The sequence below is a fragment of the Artemia franciscana genome, chromosome 6 (genome assembly GCF_032884065.1).
Source record: "Artemia franciscana chromosome 6, ASM3288406v1, whole genome shotgun sequence".
In the NCBI taxonomy this organism is placed as follows: domain Eukaryota; kingdom Metazoa; phylum Arthropoda; class Branchiopoda; order Anostraca; family Artemiidae; genus Artemia; species Artemia franciscana.
The window spans coordinates 15962227-15977604 of record NC_088868.1 but is presented as its reverse complement, the minus strand read 5'-3'; the positions used below and the strand labels follow the sequence as shown (position 1 = coordinate 15977604).

At 34.0% G+C, this 15378-nt stretch overlaps 1 protein-coding gene across 1 annotated transcript in view; it reads right to left on the bottom strand.

The window, feature by feature from the left end:
- Nucleotides 1-15378, bottom strand: part of LOC136028107 (obscurin-like) — a 201845-nt gene that overhangs the window by 44112 nt on the left and 142355 nt on the right. The window contains 4 exon segments of the mRNA XM_065705734.1: nucleotides 1981-2140; nucleotides 7532-7814; nucleotides 13378-13496; nucleotides 13814-13932. Of these exon segments, the coding sequence (XP_065561806.1) occupies nucleotides 1981-2140; nucleotides 7532-7814; nucleotides 13378-13496; nucleotides 13814-13932 (681 nt within the window).

Genomic DNA, 15378 nt, shown 5'->3' with positions numbered 1-15378 from the left:
AATGAGCCTCCTTCAAGATTTATACCACCAACATTTCCATAAAAATCTCATACGCCCCCGGGGTATAACTTGGTATAAATTACAGCCCTTACCCTGGGCTCTGAGGAGTTGTGTCAACCCTGGACTTGTATCATCAACCCTGGAGTTTTATATATTATATGATCTTCAGACTATTTTGAACGAAGCGACAATCTCAAAATTTTGGTCGGATGTATTTGGTGAAAAAAGGGTGCGGGAGGATCATTTGCCCTCGGATCACTTTTGACTCTTAAAAAGCCACTACAACTTAAGATTTCTAATCGAATGAGCCCCTTCTAAAGTTTATAAGACCATCCCTTCCACCTGGGTGTGAGTGTGGGGCCACATGTGAGGGTGAGTATGAGTGAGTGAGTGCGAGAAATGTTGAATTTTCGCCAGAAGCAAGATCACGGATACGTGTTTATTTGTTGTTTTTTTCGCTTTTGGTTTCCCCCGAGGGCGATCGTACCGACCTAGTGGCCTTAAAATTTTGGGATACAGCTCACTCTAACGAAAATTAAAAGTTCTAATGGCCTTTTAGGTGACCAAAAAGATTGGAAGGCAACTTGACCCCCCTCCTGCGTCCTTTTTTCCCAAAATCGTCTGAACAAACTTTAAGAGAGCCATTCTGTTCAAAATAGTTGAAAGACCCAAACTATACCTTTTGATGTAACATGACCCCCCACTACCCCTGAGTAAAGGCCTTTAATTTATAAAATTTGCCGTTTATTGATGTATAGTATTGGTTATTGCGAATAATGCATATATTTCTCTAGTGTGGAGGAGAAGACAAATTTTTGCTGGGGGGATATATCACTGCGAGAATTTTCCATGGGGAAGAAAGTTCCCAGTGGGTGAACTTTTCAGCTGAAATTTTTCACAAGGGGAATTCACCAGAATTCCTATTTGAAATTCCTTTTTCTCTTTGCCGACTCAATTTTACGCGTGAGGATGTTAAGGGAAATTGCCTAGTTTAAATTTTAACCGGTACTGAATTGTCAATAGGATATTTCCAGGGGGGGGGGGGATTTTCCTTGGAGCTTGAGCTAGATTGCCTGGCATTATTTAAAAACTATCAGAAATCATTTAAAAATAAGTTTTTTCAACTGAAAGCAAGGAACAACATTAAAACTCAAAACGAACAGAAACTATTACGTATACAAAGGGTGTTGCTCCCTCCTCAACACCTCGCTCTTTACGCTAAAGTTTAAATTGTGTCCCAATTATTTTAAGAACGACTCCTAAAACACAAAGTCGTTTAATTTAAACAATAAGGAGCTTTTTTAAAAGTACTGGACAACTTTAGTGTAAAGAGCGAGGTGTTGAGGAGGGGGAAACACCTCTCATATATATAATAATTTCTATTTGTTTTAAGTTTTAATGTTGCTCTTTACTTTCAGTTGAAAAAACTTGATTTTTCACTTAAATTCACCGAGAAGAGGTTTATAAATGAGAATACTTTAGAACAGCGTTACCTTTTTACAGAACATAAAACAATTTCTACATATTTTATGTGTTTTTGATGACCGAGTGTAGAGAGCTAGTACATTTCCTGCTAGGGGGCACTCTGAAAAGGTCGATGTTTGAACATTGTTCCATTTAATGTTGCAAGTCTTATTGATTGATTTTCTGTCTGAGGATTCGTCAATAGTAAATTCACTACATGTAAAAGATTTATTTAAAAATAGCATTAATCCTTTTTAAATGAAAAAAGTAATAAGACTTTACGACCTAATTTTGTAGAAAATTTATAATTGTAGAGATATTACATTTAATGAAGAACTATTAATGAGAAAGGTACGGGGACATTAGAATGGGTGGTTCGGTTTGCTAAGATAGCGAAAGATTGTAGAAAATAATATTTACAGGGCACGCTTTAAAGTCTCGATTTATTGTTTACAAAGTCTTTTCGAATATGAGTTCTTTGTTATTAAAATAAGAAAGTAAGAAAATAAGGCTCACAACTCGGTTATAAGTGTAACAGTCTTCTTTGTTTCGAAGGCGTTGACAACTCTCACCAAACGACGATGATTGAATTGATTCATCATTTCCAGTTCGTGTAACATTTTTGGACGGACATTGGAATCGTTTCCATTCATTATTTTTGCAGCATAGCTAATACCTAGTATAAAGAAATAATTAAAATAAGTTTACGGAAATCCATAGATGATAAAATATCCTGTTTTGAAAGTGTAATTCGATCCGACACCATTTTTGAAGGGTTTTCGCCAAAAAATAGTACTAAGATCAGCCGAAATAGCAGTTACCATTCCTGAATCATCGTCACTTGTGTTTTTTTTTTCAAATACGTTTTTAATTTTACATTTATTATCGTTCTTTACTATGTTAAAACTGACGCTGCAACTATGATAAATTAGTGATCAGTGGCACAAAAATGGGAATGAACCATCTCATTCATGAAAAAAATACTTTATGAGTGGATGTTCTGCTTTATCTCAAAACAGGTCATTTTACCTTGAATCTAATTTTTTCCTTCAGCTTGCAAATTCATGGCGAGCCGTCTTTTAGTCCAGTTTTTTTAGTCTTTTTAGTTAGTCTTTTTAGTCCAGTAAACAATAAAAAATGCTTATTTTCAGTAACTACCATCGTCAGAAACAAAACCTTGCGGACTACGCCCGTACAACGAGGATTGAACTCAAAATATAAATTGGTTTTATCCAGTGCCTGGAATTCAAGGAGCTAATACAAGACACATAAAACAGTATAATTTAATGTCCGTAAACAAAACCCGCCAGAAAGCAGCTTTTAATTTTTCAGCTCAATTTTATTGGTCAATTACCCCTTGTGAGAAACTATTCCCGGGTATAACCTTAATCAGTGGGTTAGATAAGACTAGGAAATGCTTTCAGAATGCATGAAACAGATGCCTCTTGGAGGTGTCCAATTTTTAGATTGTCTTAACTTGGGAGAGTAAACAGAGAAGGATTGTTTGCTCAATATAGTAATCTAAGTTGAGATAGGGTGTTTTGCCCTGGACTTGGTAAAACCCTTAAAGAATTAAAACACTTCCGTCACACAACATTATTGTCATTTAAAGAGTGAGCTCCAAGATTTCAGCAGAAATCGGTAAAGGAGACCATCCAGTGTCAAATTCACATTTACGCAAAACCACCCCATCTCTACTTTGGGCAAATTGCCGATACACGATCGCTCCGTGAAACGCACTCTGGAGAATAACGAACTTAAGGTAACAACGAGCTGCGGACACTCGCCAATCACATAAGTAAGACCACCGTTATTATTTATTCCCCTAATACCTAGTCGACACAACTGGGTCAAGAATTTGGTGTTTACATTGATTCCGGGGGTAGTTTATATTAGCCAATGAAATAAATATGCACGATACATCTGAAAAAGATGTTTTTGTAGTATTAAACAGGCTATTAACAGTGTTCCTGAAGAAAAATGTTAATATATATAATATATATATATATATAATTATACTAGCTGTTGGGGTGGCGCTTCGCGCCACCCCAACACCTAGTTGGTGGGGGCGCTTCGCGCCCCCCCCCAAGCCCCCCCGCGCGCGTAAGTCGTTACGCGCCATTGTAGTTGTGTCCCTATGTCCCACCTGTGAATATAGATATATATATATATATATATATATATATATATATATATATATATATATATATATATATATATATATATATATATATATATATATATATATATGGTTTTAACTACGTAAAACTTGCGAATATACAACATTCTTTGCTGTCCCATTGTCTTTGCATAGAAATAGATTGTCAGGTTTACCGACTCTTGAACATGCAACATATAATGGTCCATGGGAAAACAATCTGTATTCAGATCTATACCTCATGATTCTAATGATTGCCCTTGAGCTTTGTTGATGGTGATTGCTAATCGACCATTCCCTGTCCCGGTGTCCCGGTCGTCATTTATATCCCCCTGTTTCCCCCGGTGTCCCCATTGTAGTTGTGTCCCTGTGTCCCGGTCGTCATTTATATTCCCTGTGTCCCGGTCGTCATTTGTATCCCGGTGTCCCTGTCTGTATATACATTCGTTTTTTAGTTTTGTTTTTCTCCTTTTTTTTTTTCCTTTTTTTTCTTTTTAGTTTATTTAGATTTTTAGATTTTTTAGTTTTTCTATTAGTTTTTAGTTTTTTTTCTTTTTTTTGTAGTTTTTACCTTCTTTTTAGTTTTGTTAGTTTTTTTTTTACTTATGTCCTGGTCGTCATTTATACTCCCTGTGTCCCGGTGCTTTGTTGATTGCTAATCGAACATTCCTTTTGTCCTGGTCGCTTTCTCTTTGAGTGTCGTCATTTATTTTTTTCTTTTTTAGTTCTTTTAGTTTTTACCTTTTTTAGTTTTTTTTAGTTTTTTAGATGAAAATTTTTTTTAGTTTTTTCCTTTTTTTCTTTTTAGTTTTTTATTGGTTTTTACCTTTATTTTAGCTTATTTTTCAGTTTTTTCCTTTTTTTAGTTTTTCTTTATTTTTTATTTTTTTTAGTTTTTTACCTTTTTTTAGTTTTTTTAGTTTTTTTAGTTTTTTAGCTTTTTTACTTTTTTTATTAGTTTTTAGTTATTTTTTGTAGTTTTTGCCTTTTTTTTAGTTTTTTCAGTTTTTTTTTTAGTTTTTTATTGGTTTTTACCTTTATTTTAGCTTATTTTTCAGTTTTTTCCTTTTTTTTAGTTTTTTTTTAGTTTTTTTAGTTTTTTACCTTTTTTTAGTTTTTTTAGTTTTTTTAGTTTTTTAGCTTTTTTATTTTTTTTATTAGTTTTTAGTTTTTTTTGTAGTTTTTGCCTTTTTTTAGTTTTTTTAGTTTTTTAGCTTTTTTATTAGTTTTTAGTTTTTTTTGTAGTTTTTGCCTTTTTTTAGTTTTTTTTCTTTTTAGTTTTTTTGTAGTTTTTACCTTCTTTTTAGTTTTGTTAGTTTTTTTTTTACTTATGTCCTGGTCGTCATTTATACTCCCTGTGTCCCGGTGCTTTGCTGATTATTAATCGAACATTCCTTTTGTCCTGGTCGCTTTCTCTTTGAGTGTCGTCATTTATTTTTTTCTTTTTTAGTTCTTTTAGTTTTTACTTTTTTTATTTTTTTTAGTTTTTTCCTTTTTTTCTTTTTAGTTTTTTATTGGTTTTTACCTTTATTTTAGCTTATTTTTCAGTTTTTTCCTTTTTTTATTTTTTTTTATTTTTTATTTTTTTATAGTTTTTTACCTTTTTTTAGTTTTTTTAGTTTTTTTAGTTTTTTAGCTTTTTTACTTTTTTTATTAGTTTTTAGTTTTTTTTTGTAGTTTTTGCCTTTTTTTAGTTTTTTCAGTTTTTTTTTTTAGTTTTTTATTGGTTTTTACCTTTATTTTGGCTTGTTTTTCAGTTTTTTCCTTTTTTTTAGTTTTTTTAGTTTTTAGTTTTTTTAGTTTTTTACCTTTTTTTAGTTTTTTTAGTTTTTTTAGTTTTTTAGCTTTTTTATTTTTTTTATTAGTTTTTAGTTTTTTTTGTAGTTTTTGCCTTTTTTTAGTTTTTCTAGTTTTTTAGCTTTTTTATTAGTTTTTAGTTTTTTTTGTAGTTTTTGCCTTTTTTTAGTTTTTTTTAGTAGTCAAAATAAAAGTGTTGCCAAATCATAATAGTTAAATGAGTAGATTTTATTGTGTAATTGGACTCATTTCGTAAGCGCTATGAATTTTTACATTTAAAAAAGTTTCAAACTTACGTTGTTGAACTACAACCATCTGAAACATGTATTTTTCTTTCATGTCTCAGTTAGTGTTCTTTAGTTTGCTTTATTACTTATTTGTCGTCAATAAACATGTTAAAAAGTAAGGCTATAAGAATCTTTTGTGGCTTTTCTTTGACGACTGTACAACTTTTACATTATTTAGATACCAACTTTTTTTCATGAATCGTTTACACTTGTGCTCAGTCTCTATATTTTTGGCCGACTAAATGCATACAAATTAGTGTTAAGTAGAAGAGGAAGATCTAGTTTCCCAATAGCTACCAGATAATCTTTATTATCAGTAAAATAAAGTCCAGGAGTGCATTTGAAGGAGGAGTGGGGCTCCCCCAAAAAATGGAATTCAGCTTGAGTTTTTAGTCTAATCAAAGCTAATGCGTCCGCATTTGACGACGCACTGGACAATTTTGTCGGCATATTCTTTATATTCCCTCTGCAAACTCAAAAGTCAAGCTGCGCCCCCTGCTAATGCCTGGGCCATATTCCTGCCTTTGGATTAAATCAAAATTACGCAGGACTAAAGTGCCAATAGTATATCTTGTATATAATTTCTTGAATTGAACATTTTTTCATTTTTAATCCTAAATTTTGAAACTGACTAGTCACTGTGGAAACTTATAAATAGATTTTCGAGATTATGAAAACGGAATCTTCGTAAAGCAGTTATTCTATCTCTAATATGGTGATGACAAAAGATGCAAAGGCATGTTATTAGTAAACATAACTTCTATAGGTTTCCACTTTTCACTTCCGTGGTATGAGTGTGACGGTAAAATCAAGAAAAAACAAAACACATCTCATTCAAAAGTGTTTTTTTGATTATGAACCGATATGACTATGGTGTGCCTCGTGCATAAGATTATAAAAGATGTGATGAGCTGATCCTTAGCAATAAGAAACTATTCAAAATGATTTTACATCTTAACATTGTGAGAACTTAGCCTTTTTTTCTGTTCATGTCATGTTTTTTTTGGTGGGGGGAGCGACCTCCCAAATTCTGATCAGTCCTATATAAATTTTTTGTATTTGATAACTTATTGTTGGTTTTATGGTACTTTTTCTTCACTTCTTTTTATCTATTGAAACAAGCCATGTTACTCCCTAATGGAAAAATGTGAATAATGTTTCTTTATCGCTGACGGATGAAAGTATATAATTACTGCAATTAAATAAGATTTCCAAATTTGACAAAACGTCGTATATTTCATTAAAACTGCGATAATTTTATGTCACACCATTTGCATCTTTTGTATTCCATAAAAACAAAAACTTTATAAGTTTATTGTGCATTTAAACATTTGTCATTCCAACAAGTTGACGCTCTACATTCTGTTTGAAAATACCATGTTTTATAACCAAGCTGTCAATTGCTACTCGATCTAGTTAACATATTCTTTTTTTATTGCTTATAATCAAAAATATAGGCATTGGCCTATATTTATAAAAATATACACGGCTTAATTGAGTTTTGGATATCTTTATATCCCTTTATCTTTTTTCTTAGGTCAAAACCTGCCAGATGACAGGTTTAAAAAAACGTGATGGTAGCTTTTTTGTAAGGACCAGAGAAAAAATATTTTATTCTTCCTCTAATATAAGTCCCCTTACACCCCTTCCCATTTCTATTATGAATGAAATCAAATGCATACAATTTGCTATCATTGCAGGAGTTCTGAATTCAAAGAAAAACATGCACAAGACTAAAGTTTTCTCGAAAGAAGCCCTAAAAACTCTTATTATGTTTTATAATTATTAGACATGTAATTTCCATGCTTATAAAAATAGTTCTTACCATTGATTCTATCCACCACATGTTTAATAATTGCCTGTGTTCCTCTTCCGATTTCATTACCAGCATCGTAAAAGTCATCCCAGCTCTTGTCTATTGTCTTCACGGTGCGCAGTCTGTTGTAAGTGGACCAGTTAAAGTCTTCTTCATTTTCTTCCACGCGGACGAGGAGTGACGCTTGAGCGGCTCCAGCTACATTTCGAGCAACAACTGAATAAAGGCCTTCGTCCTTTTGAATGACATCCGTAATGGAAAGGATGAAAGTGTCCGAATCGTATGACTGTATCTGTTGATTATAGAATAATACAAAGTTCACTAAAAGCATATCTAGACTTGAAACTCAGGTGGAAGTACAGTGTAAACGCTAAAAACTGGTGAATCGACATAATTATAAGCAAACTTTGTTAGTAGGAGGTAGTCAATATAGAGGCGCTATGGGCATCTTTTATAGCATATGGAGCTACAAAATTATGAAGTACCTCTTTCAGTATTCATCATCAGCATCACCAAATCTAATCAGCAGTGATGGTTTTGGCACCAAAATAATTTAGTCCCACTCCATCCTGGTCAAAGCCATTCCTAGGCTGGAGGAGCACCAGGGCAGTTATAAGGGTACTGTGGCTTGGGGGGGGGGCACCGCGGCTGGAGAGATGTCCACTTAGATCCAATTCTCCACTTTGAATCTGTTTTTGCTTATATTTGAGTTGAGATGGGGACGGTGGAAGCTGATCGCTTAGGTAACTTGTGCTGTTGACTTGAGGGCCCCATACAGGGCAAGTATACTCAAGAATTGGTCGGAAGTATGTGAGATAAGGCGTCTTTAGTTGGGACACAGAAAAACCGAAACAACGTAGTAATATAAGGGTACACATCACATCATTTGCTTTTATAGTGATTGTATCAACATGAGTACTAAACGAGCAGCCAACGCTAAGCGTGACACTGTGAATTACAGAAAAAAATACACTAGGATATGGTGGAGGAGGACTAACAAGGTCCCTCTTAATAGAATTAAAGCGAAGGATTTTGGCTTTTCCTTCGCTGATTTGAAGGCTGTTGATAGTATATCAGTCTTCAAAGTTACTCTTTATTGCATCACTGAATTGGGGAACTGGCTTTGAGTTTTCTGTGAGATATTTCAGAAGAACTTATAAGTCCTCTACGTAATTAAACCTGTCTTCAAATTCAGAAAGGACAAAGTTTATAACTGCTAAAAAAAACAGCGCTGCATGTTTTGTGCCTAGTGGAGTGCCAAACATGAGTTCAGCCCATTCGGAGTTGGTTTCTCCAGAGAAATGGCTGTAGGTGCACTGGAAACGGTCTTGAAAAAAATCGATAGCTAAAAGGAGAATATTCTCGCGTGCACCCATTGCGCGTAGATTTGTCACAGCTATAAAATGGCACATAAGGTCAGAGGCACTTCCTCAGTCAAGCCACTCAACAATAGGGTGATACATTCTTACTAAGTAAAGAGTAGTACTGCTTCCTTTCGAGCATTTGCACTGACATGGGTCAAGAAAAGGTGAAACCTGTGACATCAGCTCACGGTATGTAAATGTTTCTGCCACCTTAGACAGGCTCGAAGCTATTGAGATAGGTCGGAGTAGGTCCCCAAAATTTGGGACCCTTCACTTTGCGTATAACACAAACGTACACTCTCTTCCAAGAACTAGAGAACACTTGGTCTTGTAAACACTGGTTAATAATAGAGGAGAGTGGATTGGCAAGGAAAATAGTGGATTCACGCAACAACTTTTAAGGAAGCTTGCCAGGGTAGGACGCACAGTTCCTATTCAGCTTCCTAAGTTCCTTGTAAACGGCAAACTTGGAAACTCCACCTACATAATCAATCTCTGCTTCAATAATAAGAGACACAATTTCTGAACTGGTAGCTGACAAAGATGTAGAACAGATGCCAACAAAAAAGGAGTTCACTTCCGTAGTCGATAACAAGGTCCCATACTCTTTCACTACCCTTAAATCTCTGGTTGTCGCTTTGCCAGCAAGTCTTTTTGCTGACGAATGCCATTTATGAGGATCTGTCGTAGAGCACAATTTTGTCCTTCACGTATTTTCTCTTCGCTCGCCTGTTCAGTTTAACAAGTTTGACAGTATGGATCCGTAACTTGGCTGAAGCAACTAAATCGTCATTACTTTGAAGGCGGAAAAAGTGTTAATTAGGTCCTTGACTGACCCTCGCTTGTGATCCATGGTTTATCAGTATCTGTAACGGTAATGACTTTAGTCGAGAAACAAGCATGGAACTTCTTCTGAAAAAGGATATTTAGCTTACTGACTTTGGCGTTGATGTCCGGCTTTGAGCAAATGTCATCAAATTCGTATTTGCTGATCCAGTGACTGAACGTAGAAATCAAATCTCTTTTTAGTGGTCGTACTGTGGTTTTGACTTGTTTGGTTTTGAGGATTGCTGAATTTGCTACCCAGAAAATAATGAAACGATCAGAATTCTGGAGGGGTCCTACGACCAAGGTGCATCATAGAAGTATGTAAGGTTCGTTAAGATCAATTTGAGTATGCTGTCACTCTGACGGGTTGGTATTCCAATAACTTGCTGCAAAACCAAGACACAGGGAACCCAATGTTTGTTTGTTTGTTTAAAGTCACCAGCAATCACAAAGATAGGAGAAGCATACTTTTGGCGTATTTTGTGGTTGAAAACTGTATGTGTTCAATAAGTTCTTTCCCGTCCATGGCACTCTCAGGGTAATACACCGAAGCGATTATCAGAAACGAGAATCTTATTGACAAATGTATTGGTTTACATTCCACCCACAATATCACATTGTCGAAATAAACTGAACAAATCAACAGCTTTGACGGTAGATCATCCCGAAAGTAAAGTCTTACAACCCCTCTATGACGATTCAGGTCATGGTCGCAACGAGTAATAAAGTAGCCAGTATAGCCTTTAATGTGCGCTGACTCAGAAAGTTTGTGCCAGCATTCACTTGTTTTTGCGATTGAGGCTTATCCTCATTGACTAAAGGTTTGAGCTCGTCAATGTTGTTGTTCAAGGACCACCCGCTACACACGAGTATATTAGGCAGCTTTAGTTTAAGTAAAAAATACTGAGGCCGTTGAGCAGGCAGCGTTTTGTCACAGTCGTTAATCACAACCAGTTTGCTATACCAAGGAGTTACCACAGGTGTCGTTTTACTGGTGCTAGATAACTTAGCCTACGCGGCAGGGTTTTCGTCTTGGTCCTAGTTTTTCATGGTGAGAGCATTTGATACAGATTATGGCTACGGTAGAGCCATCTGGTGGTGCTTTTAGAAGTCCAATTTGCAGTAAGCTACAAAATGTGCCACCACCAATCAAGTTGAATAAAGTTCAGATAGGGTGATCTTCTCGTCTTTAATTTGCATGACAACAGCACTGAGCAAAGTCAGGAACACTTAGTATTTGGTTACCTGCACTATCACTGGAGAAGCCTGGAAAAGCTAGTACAAGACAAGCTAAACTGAGATGACGAGGGTCAGCTATTTCATAGCTGATTTATGCACTTCGGCAGTGTAAAAATAGTGGAAGTTCCTTTGATAGATGCGTTAAATTTTCTAACCTTTGTACCATAAATAGCAAGATTACACTTTTAAAAAATATAGACAAATAGGTCATGGTAATGAACTGTAAGTAAGGAATGACTCGGCCAAATTTTAACCAAAGCTCAAAAAAAAATTTGCTGATAATTTAATACAGTTCAAAAACTGGCCTTTTCCACAGATTCCAAATATAAAAAATTTCGTAAGTTTAATCTTACCCACCAAGAGCTACGAAATTATGAAAATATGCCTGATTTTCAAAAAAGAGGAAACACTCCAAAACATCGAGCAACCTTAATGAAAATCACATCATCAGAATCAGCATAGAAGAAAGCCCAAATACAGAGTTTTCTATTCCAAGCTACCATATATAATATTTTTTGCCAGACGACATATGACAGATTCTTGTTTATTCGATTGCATTTTTTCAGATGTAATCATAGCAAACCAGTGATTCCATAGGATCAAGAGAGGATTCACCTGAACCAAAATTTATAGTTTTAGTGCCTTTTATGGGTGCCTTTTATGAGTAACCAAAAGTGCTTTGGTTGGAGTAAGAAATAATTTTTCAAAAAACTGCATTTTTGGTATCTATTAGGTATTATTATCTTTGTGACCAAGAATCCTTACGACTGTCATGAGTTAGTGACTGTTTAATGGAAAAGAGGGATTTTTTTACCCTTTTGTAGTGCAAAACAAATATTCTTTCCCGAAGTGGAACAAGTTACTATCCATTGAATATTAAAAGATACCCAATCGATTTATAATAATAATAATAATAATAATTTATTTATAACCAACAAAGTACATTAAACTGTGGAGTAGACACACAAAAAAAGAAAAAAACAAGACAAAAAACATAACAACATAAATAACATAGCAGCATAACAACATACAACATAAGTAAATTACCTCAATTCAAAAAATGACCAAAGACGGTCAAAAACACCAATCATTTGCCGAGTTTTAAGAGATATATCTTTAGATAAATGTTTCGTCGCGAGGGCGCATCAACGATGTCAAACTTAGAAACGATGTTCAAATTTAGTAGCAACAAAATTTTCAAAACAATTACAAATATATCCACTATTTAAAAGAAGCACCTGTCCAGATACTTACATTTTTGCAATGCATAAAAAATAATTTTATGTAGAAAACACTCAGGGTAGCTATATTTAAAGCTGCATATTTTTTTAAAGTAATTGTAGGACTCGTCTACAAACGAGAAATTGCATACGTCATAACTTACAACACAATTACTCCAAAATGCTTAGTTTTCAACCTCACCGTTTCTTAGATATTTTTTAGACAGAACTATTTCCTGAAAAATTTTATCAAATACAGGTAAAAATGTTAGGATTCACTAGAAAAACAACATGAATGTTCTTTATTCTTTGGTTTTTCATGAGGTAGATCTAAGGCTTGTTTCTAATGCAAATAAGGGCCAAAACAATGCCTAGAAAGGAAGTAAAGAACATTCTATAGATTCATCAACCTTAGTGTCTGAACATAAGCAAACAGTGTATATGACTGTGAGACTCATTGTCACATATGTGATCAAAATATAAAGTATTGTTTATTGTTGTTTCACTGTCTATTAAAATGATTTATTCTTATTCGAACTATTATTTATCTTCATAGAAAGTCAGCGTGGTCTTAGAAAATACTTACAAGGCCATTGCTGTCTGTTTCGTTATCCATGATAAGTTTGTTTTATTTTATGTTTACAATGATTTATTTGTCATTTTATATTGCTTGTAAGAATTTCCAATTGAAGAGTTCTTTGCAAATTAATTTTCTGTTAGTTATACTTTTTTTGGTCGGTTTTTGCTTGTACGTAATTCTTTTAGTGTCCGAATTTTCTTAGATCAATGTTACATCAATGTTAGATCTGATTTTTTAGATCAAACCTAATAAAGAACCACAGGGATTAGAAGTGGATTCATGACATTATGACAGCATACCAGAGATGTATGTAACATAGTATCTTATCAAATGCATGGGCTTTACATCATATTTTAAACGAATAAAGAGTTGTTTGTTTGTTTTTTCTTATCAAAATTGTATGTAATACTAATTTTTGGTTCGATACTACGAACTGCAAGTCATAAGAGCTAACTTACTGTTCATTTTTACGAACTATTTGATTAATTTGAATCTGCAATTAAACTGAAACTTTATTAATGATAGCAAGTAAAATGGTACTAAAATGAAGTGATAAATCAGAGTAAGTGTAAAAGTAAGTGATCAGTGAATTGGTCAGAGCAAGGCCAATTTAAATTAACTTACTTTAACTCGGCTTGATGGTGCAAGTGGCTTCCAATCTTTGTACCATTTGACGTCTGGAGCCGGGACTCCACAAATTTTACAGACAATACGTCCTGGTTTTCTCACCATAAACACTACGTCTAAAATAGAGAAATATATAACTGACAAAAATTAATTCAGTCAAGTTGTTCTTGAAAAATAAATGAAAATTGATCAGTTGAATGCATAGAGTGTATAAACAGGATTAACAAATTGAAAAATCTAAAAGAGGGACTTTACAAAGGGCTAATAGAATTTACTTAATCAGTTATTTTTTTAACTTTTTAACAGATGAAACACTTATTTTCAGTTAGAAGTTTTGATCAAAGCGTGAAAAAATTGTAAATTCAAACGTAGTCTCTTTTCTTTTAATTATTGTTAGTTTGGTAGATATATAAGTAAATGAACCAATAGTTACCGGAAGGTCTATCGATAAAAACAGGATGTTCAGCAAGTTCTAGCTTGATTCTTTGCCTGGCTTCTCCATGTTCATTTGTAGCTACACATTCATACACTCCAACATCTTTTTCTAGCATTCTGCAAAAGTTTTATGAGTTGAAATCCAAAATTTAAGAAGTCATAGAAACAGCAGTAGACTAGTTTGGGGGGAGGTTGAAAATTTTCAACATGCCAGTCTCTCTCTGGCCCGTAAATTATTCGAGTACTTTCTTAGCTTTTTCCCTAATGATCTTTGTTAATACTATTATTTTGTGCATTTTTGGTACAGCGGTATCATTTGGCGGGATATAGGGACAGGATGACAACCTCTGTCTCCCGATTTTTTATCCTCCTCTGTAGATTTTGACAAATGCCTTTTTGTTATTTCCATTTAAAAACGGCTTTCTTAGGGGAATTTTCTTTGAAAAATGAAAAACAACATGATTGCCTTCTCTAAATTTTGAAAATTAATTTACCCCTAATATCCATCTAATTTCTGTTAAGTAACACCAGCAATTTATCAAACCTCGAGAAGTTATTCGAAATTTTAGCATCAATAATTGCCAAAAATAAAACCGTAAGTAGCCATTGAGTAAATGTTTACCAGCAATGGCTTGAATGGCCTAATTTTTATAAGAAAAAATACTTTTTGCATGCTGATTAATAGTCCCCCTAGCGCAAGGACCGATCTCCTGTTTCCCTACCCCCGGACGGGAGTCCAATGTGTGGCTGGGGGCAAATCAGCTTTTATGGTTTCTGAGTTTTTCTATAGACTTCTCTAAGTATCTTTTCGAAACTGAGTTGGTATTGACTCAGCTTGTAACAACCACTAACCCTCATTCCAATCCAAATAAACAGTGACATCAGGGCTTGAACCTCTGTCCTTACGGACACAGGATTTCAAGTCTATCCCGTTAACCAATCGGCTAGTACGACTCAAGTTGTTTTATAACACATTTTATTATTAATCCTAAACTTAATTGTATAAATTATGTACATTTTGGGATCAGTAAGCTTGGCGGTTCTTCATAACTAGGATTTCATGTATGTATGTGTTTTAAATTTTCAAACTTTATTGCAAAAATTACTGTGTACAAAATTCATTTTAATGGCAAATTCGTCATCATTTACCCTATATATTCTCCATCAGCCCAACAATTAAATCAGCCGACAATGGGACAAACATTCACTAGAATTAACATATTCGATTTTGTACCTTTTTTTTCAGTTTGCCAGTTAAATTTCAATTAAGTAGCCACATTTATTGGCCCGCATGAAATAATATCTTTTATTCTTAAGCAAAGCGTATTGCTACTTTAAAAATTGCAGAGGTAGAGTTCCATCTTTGACCCCAAAATATTTTATAATATTTAATTTTTGTTTTAAATAATTTAGAATTTAAAACTGTAGAATATGTTTTGTTTTCTTTAGAATAAAAGGAACTGATGGGGTTGCATTCAGTTAAACAGTAATATATACTCCACGAAACTTGGCGGTGAATTCTCAACAGCAGCATGAATAGGAAGATATGGATCATCACAAAAA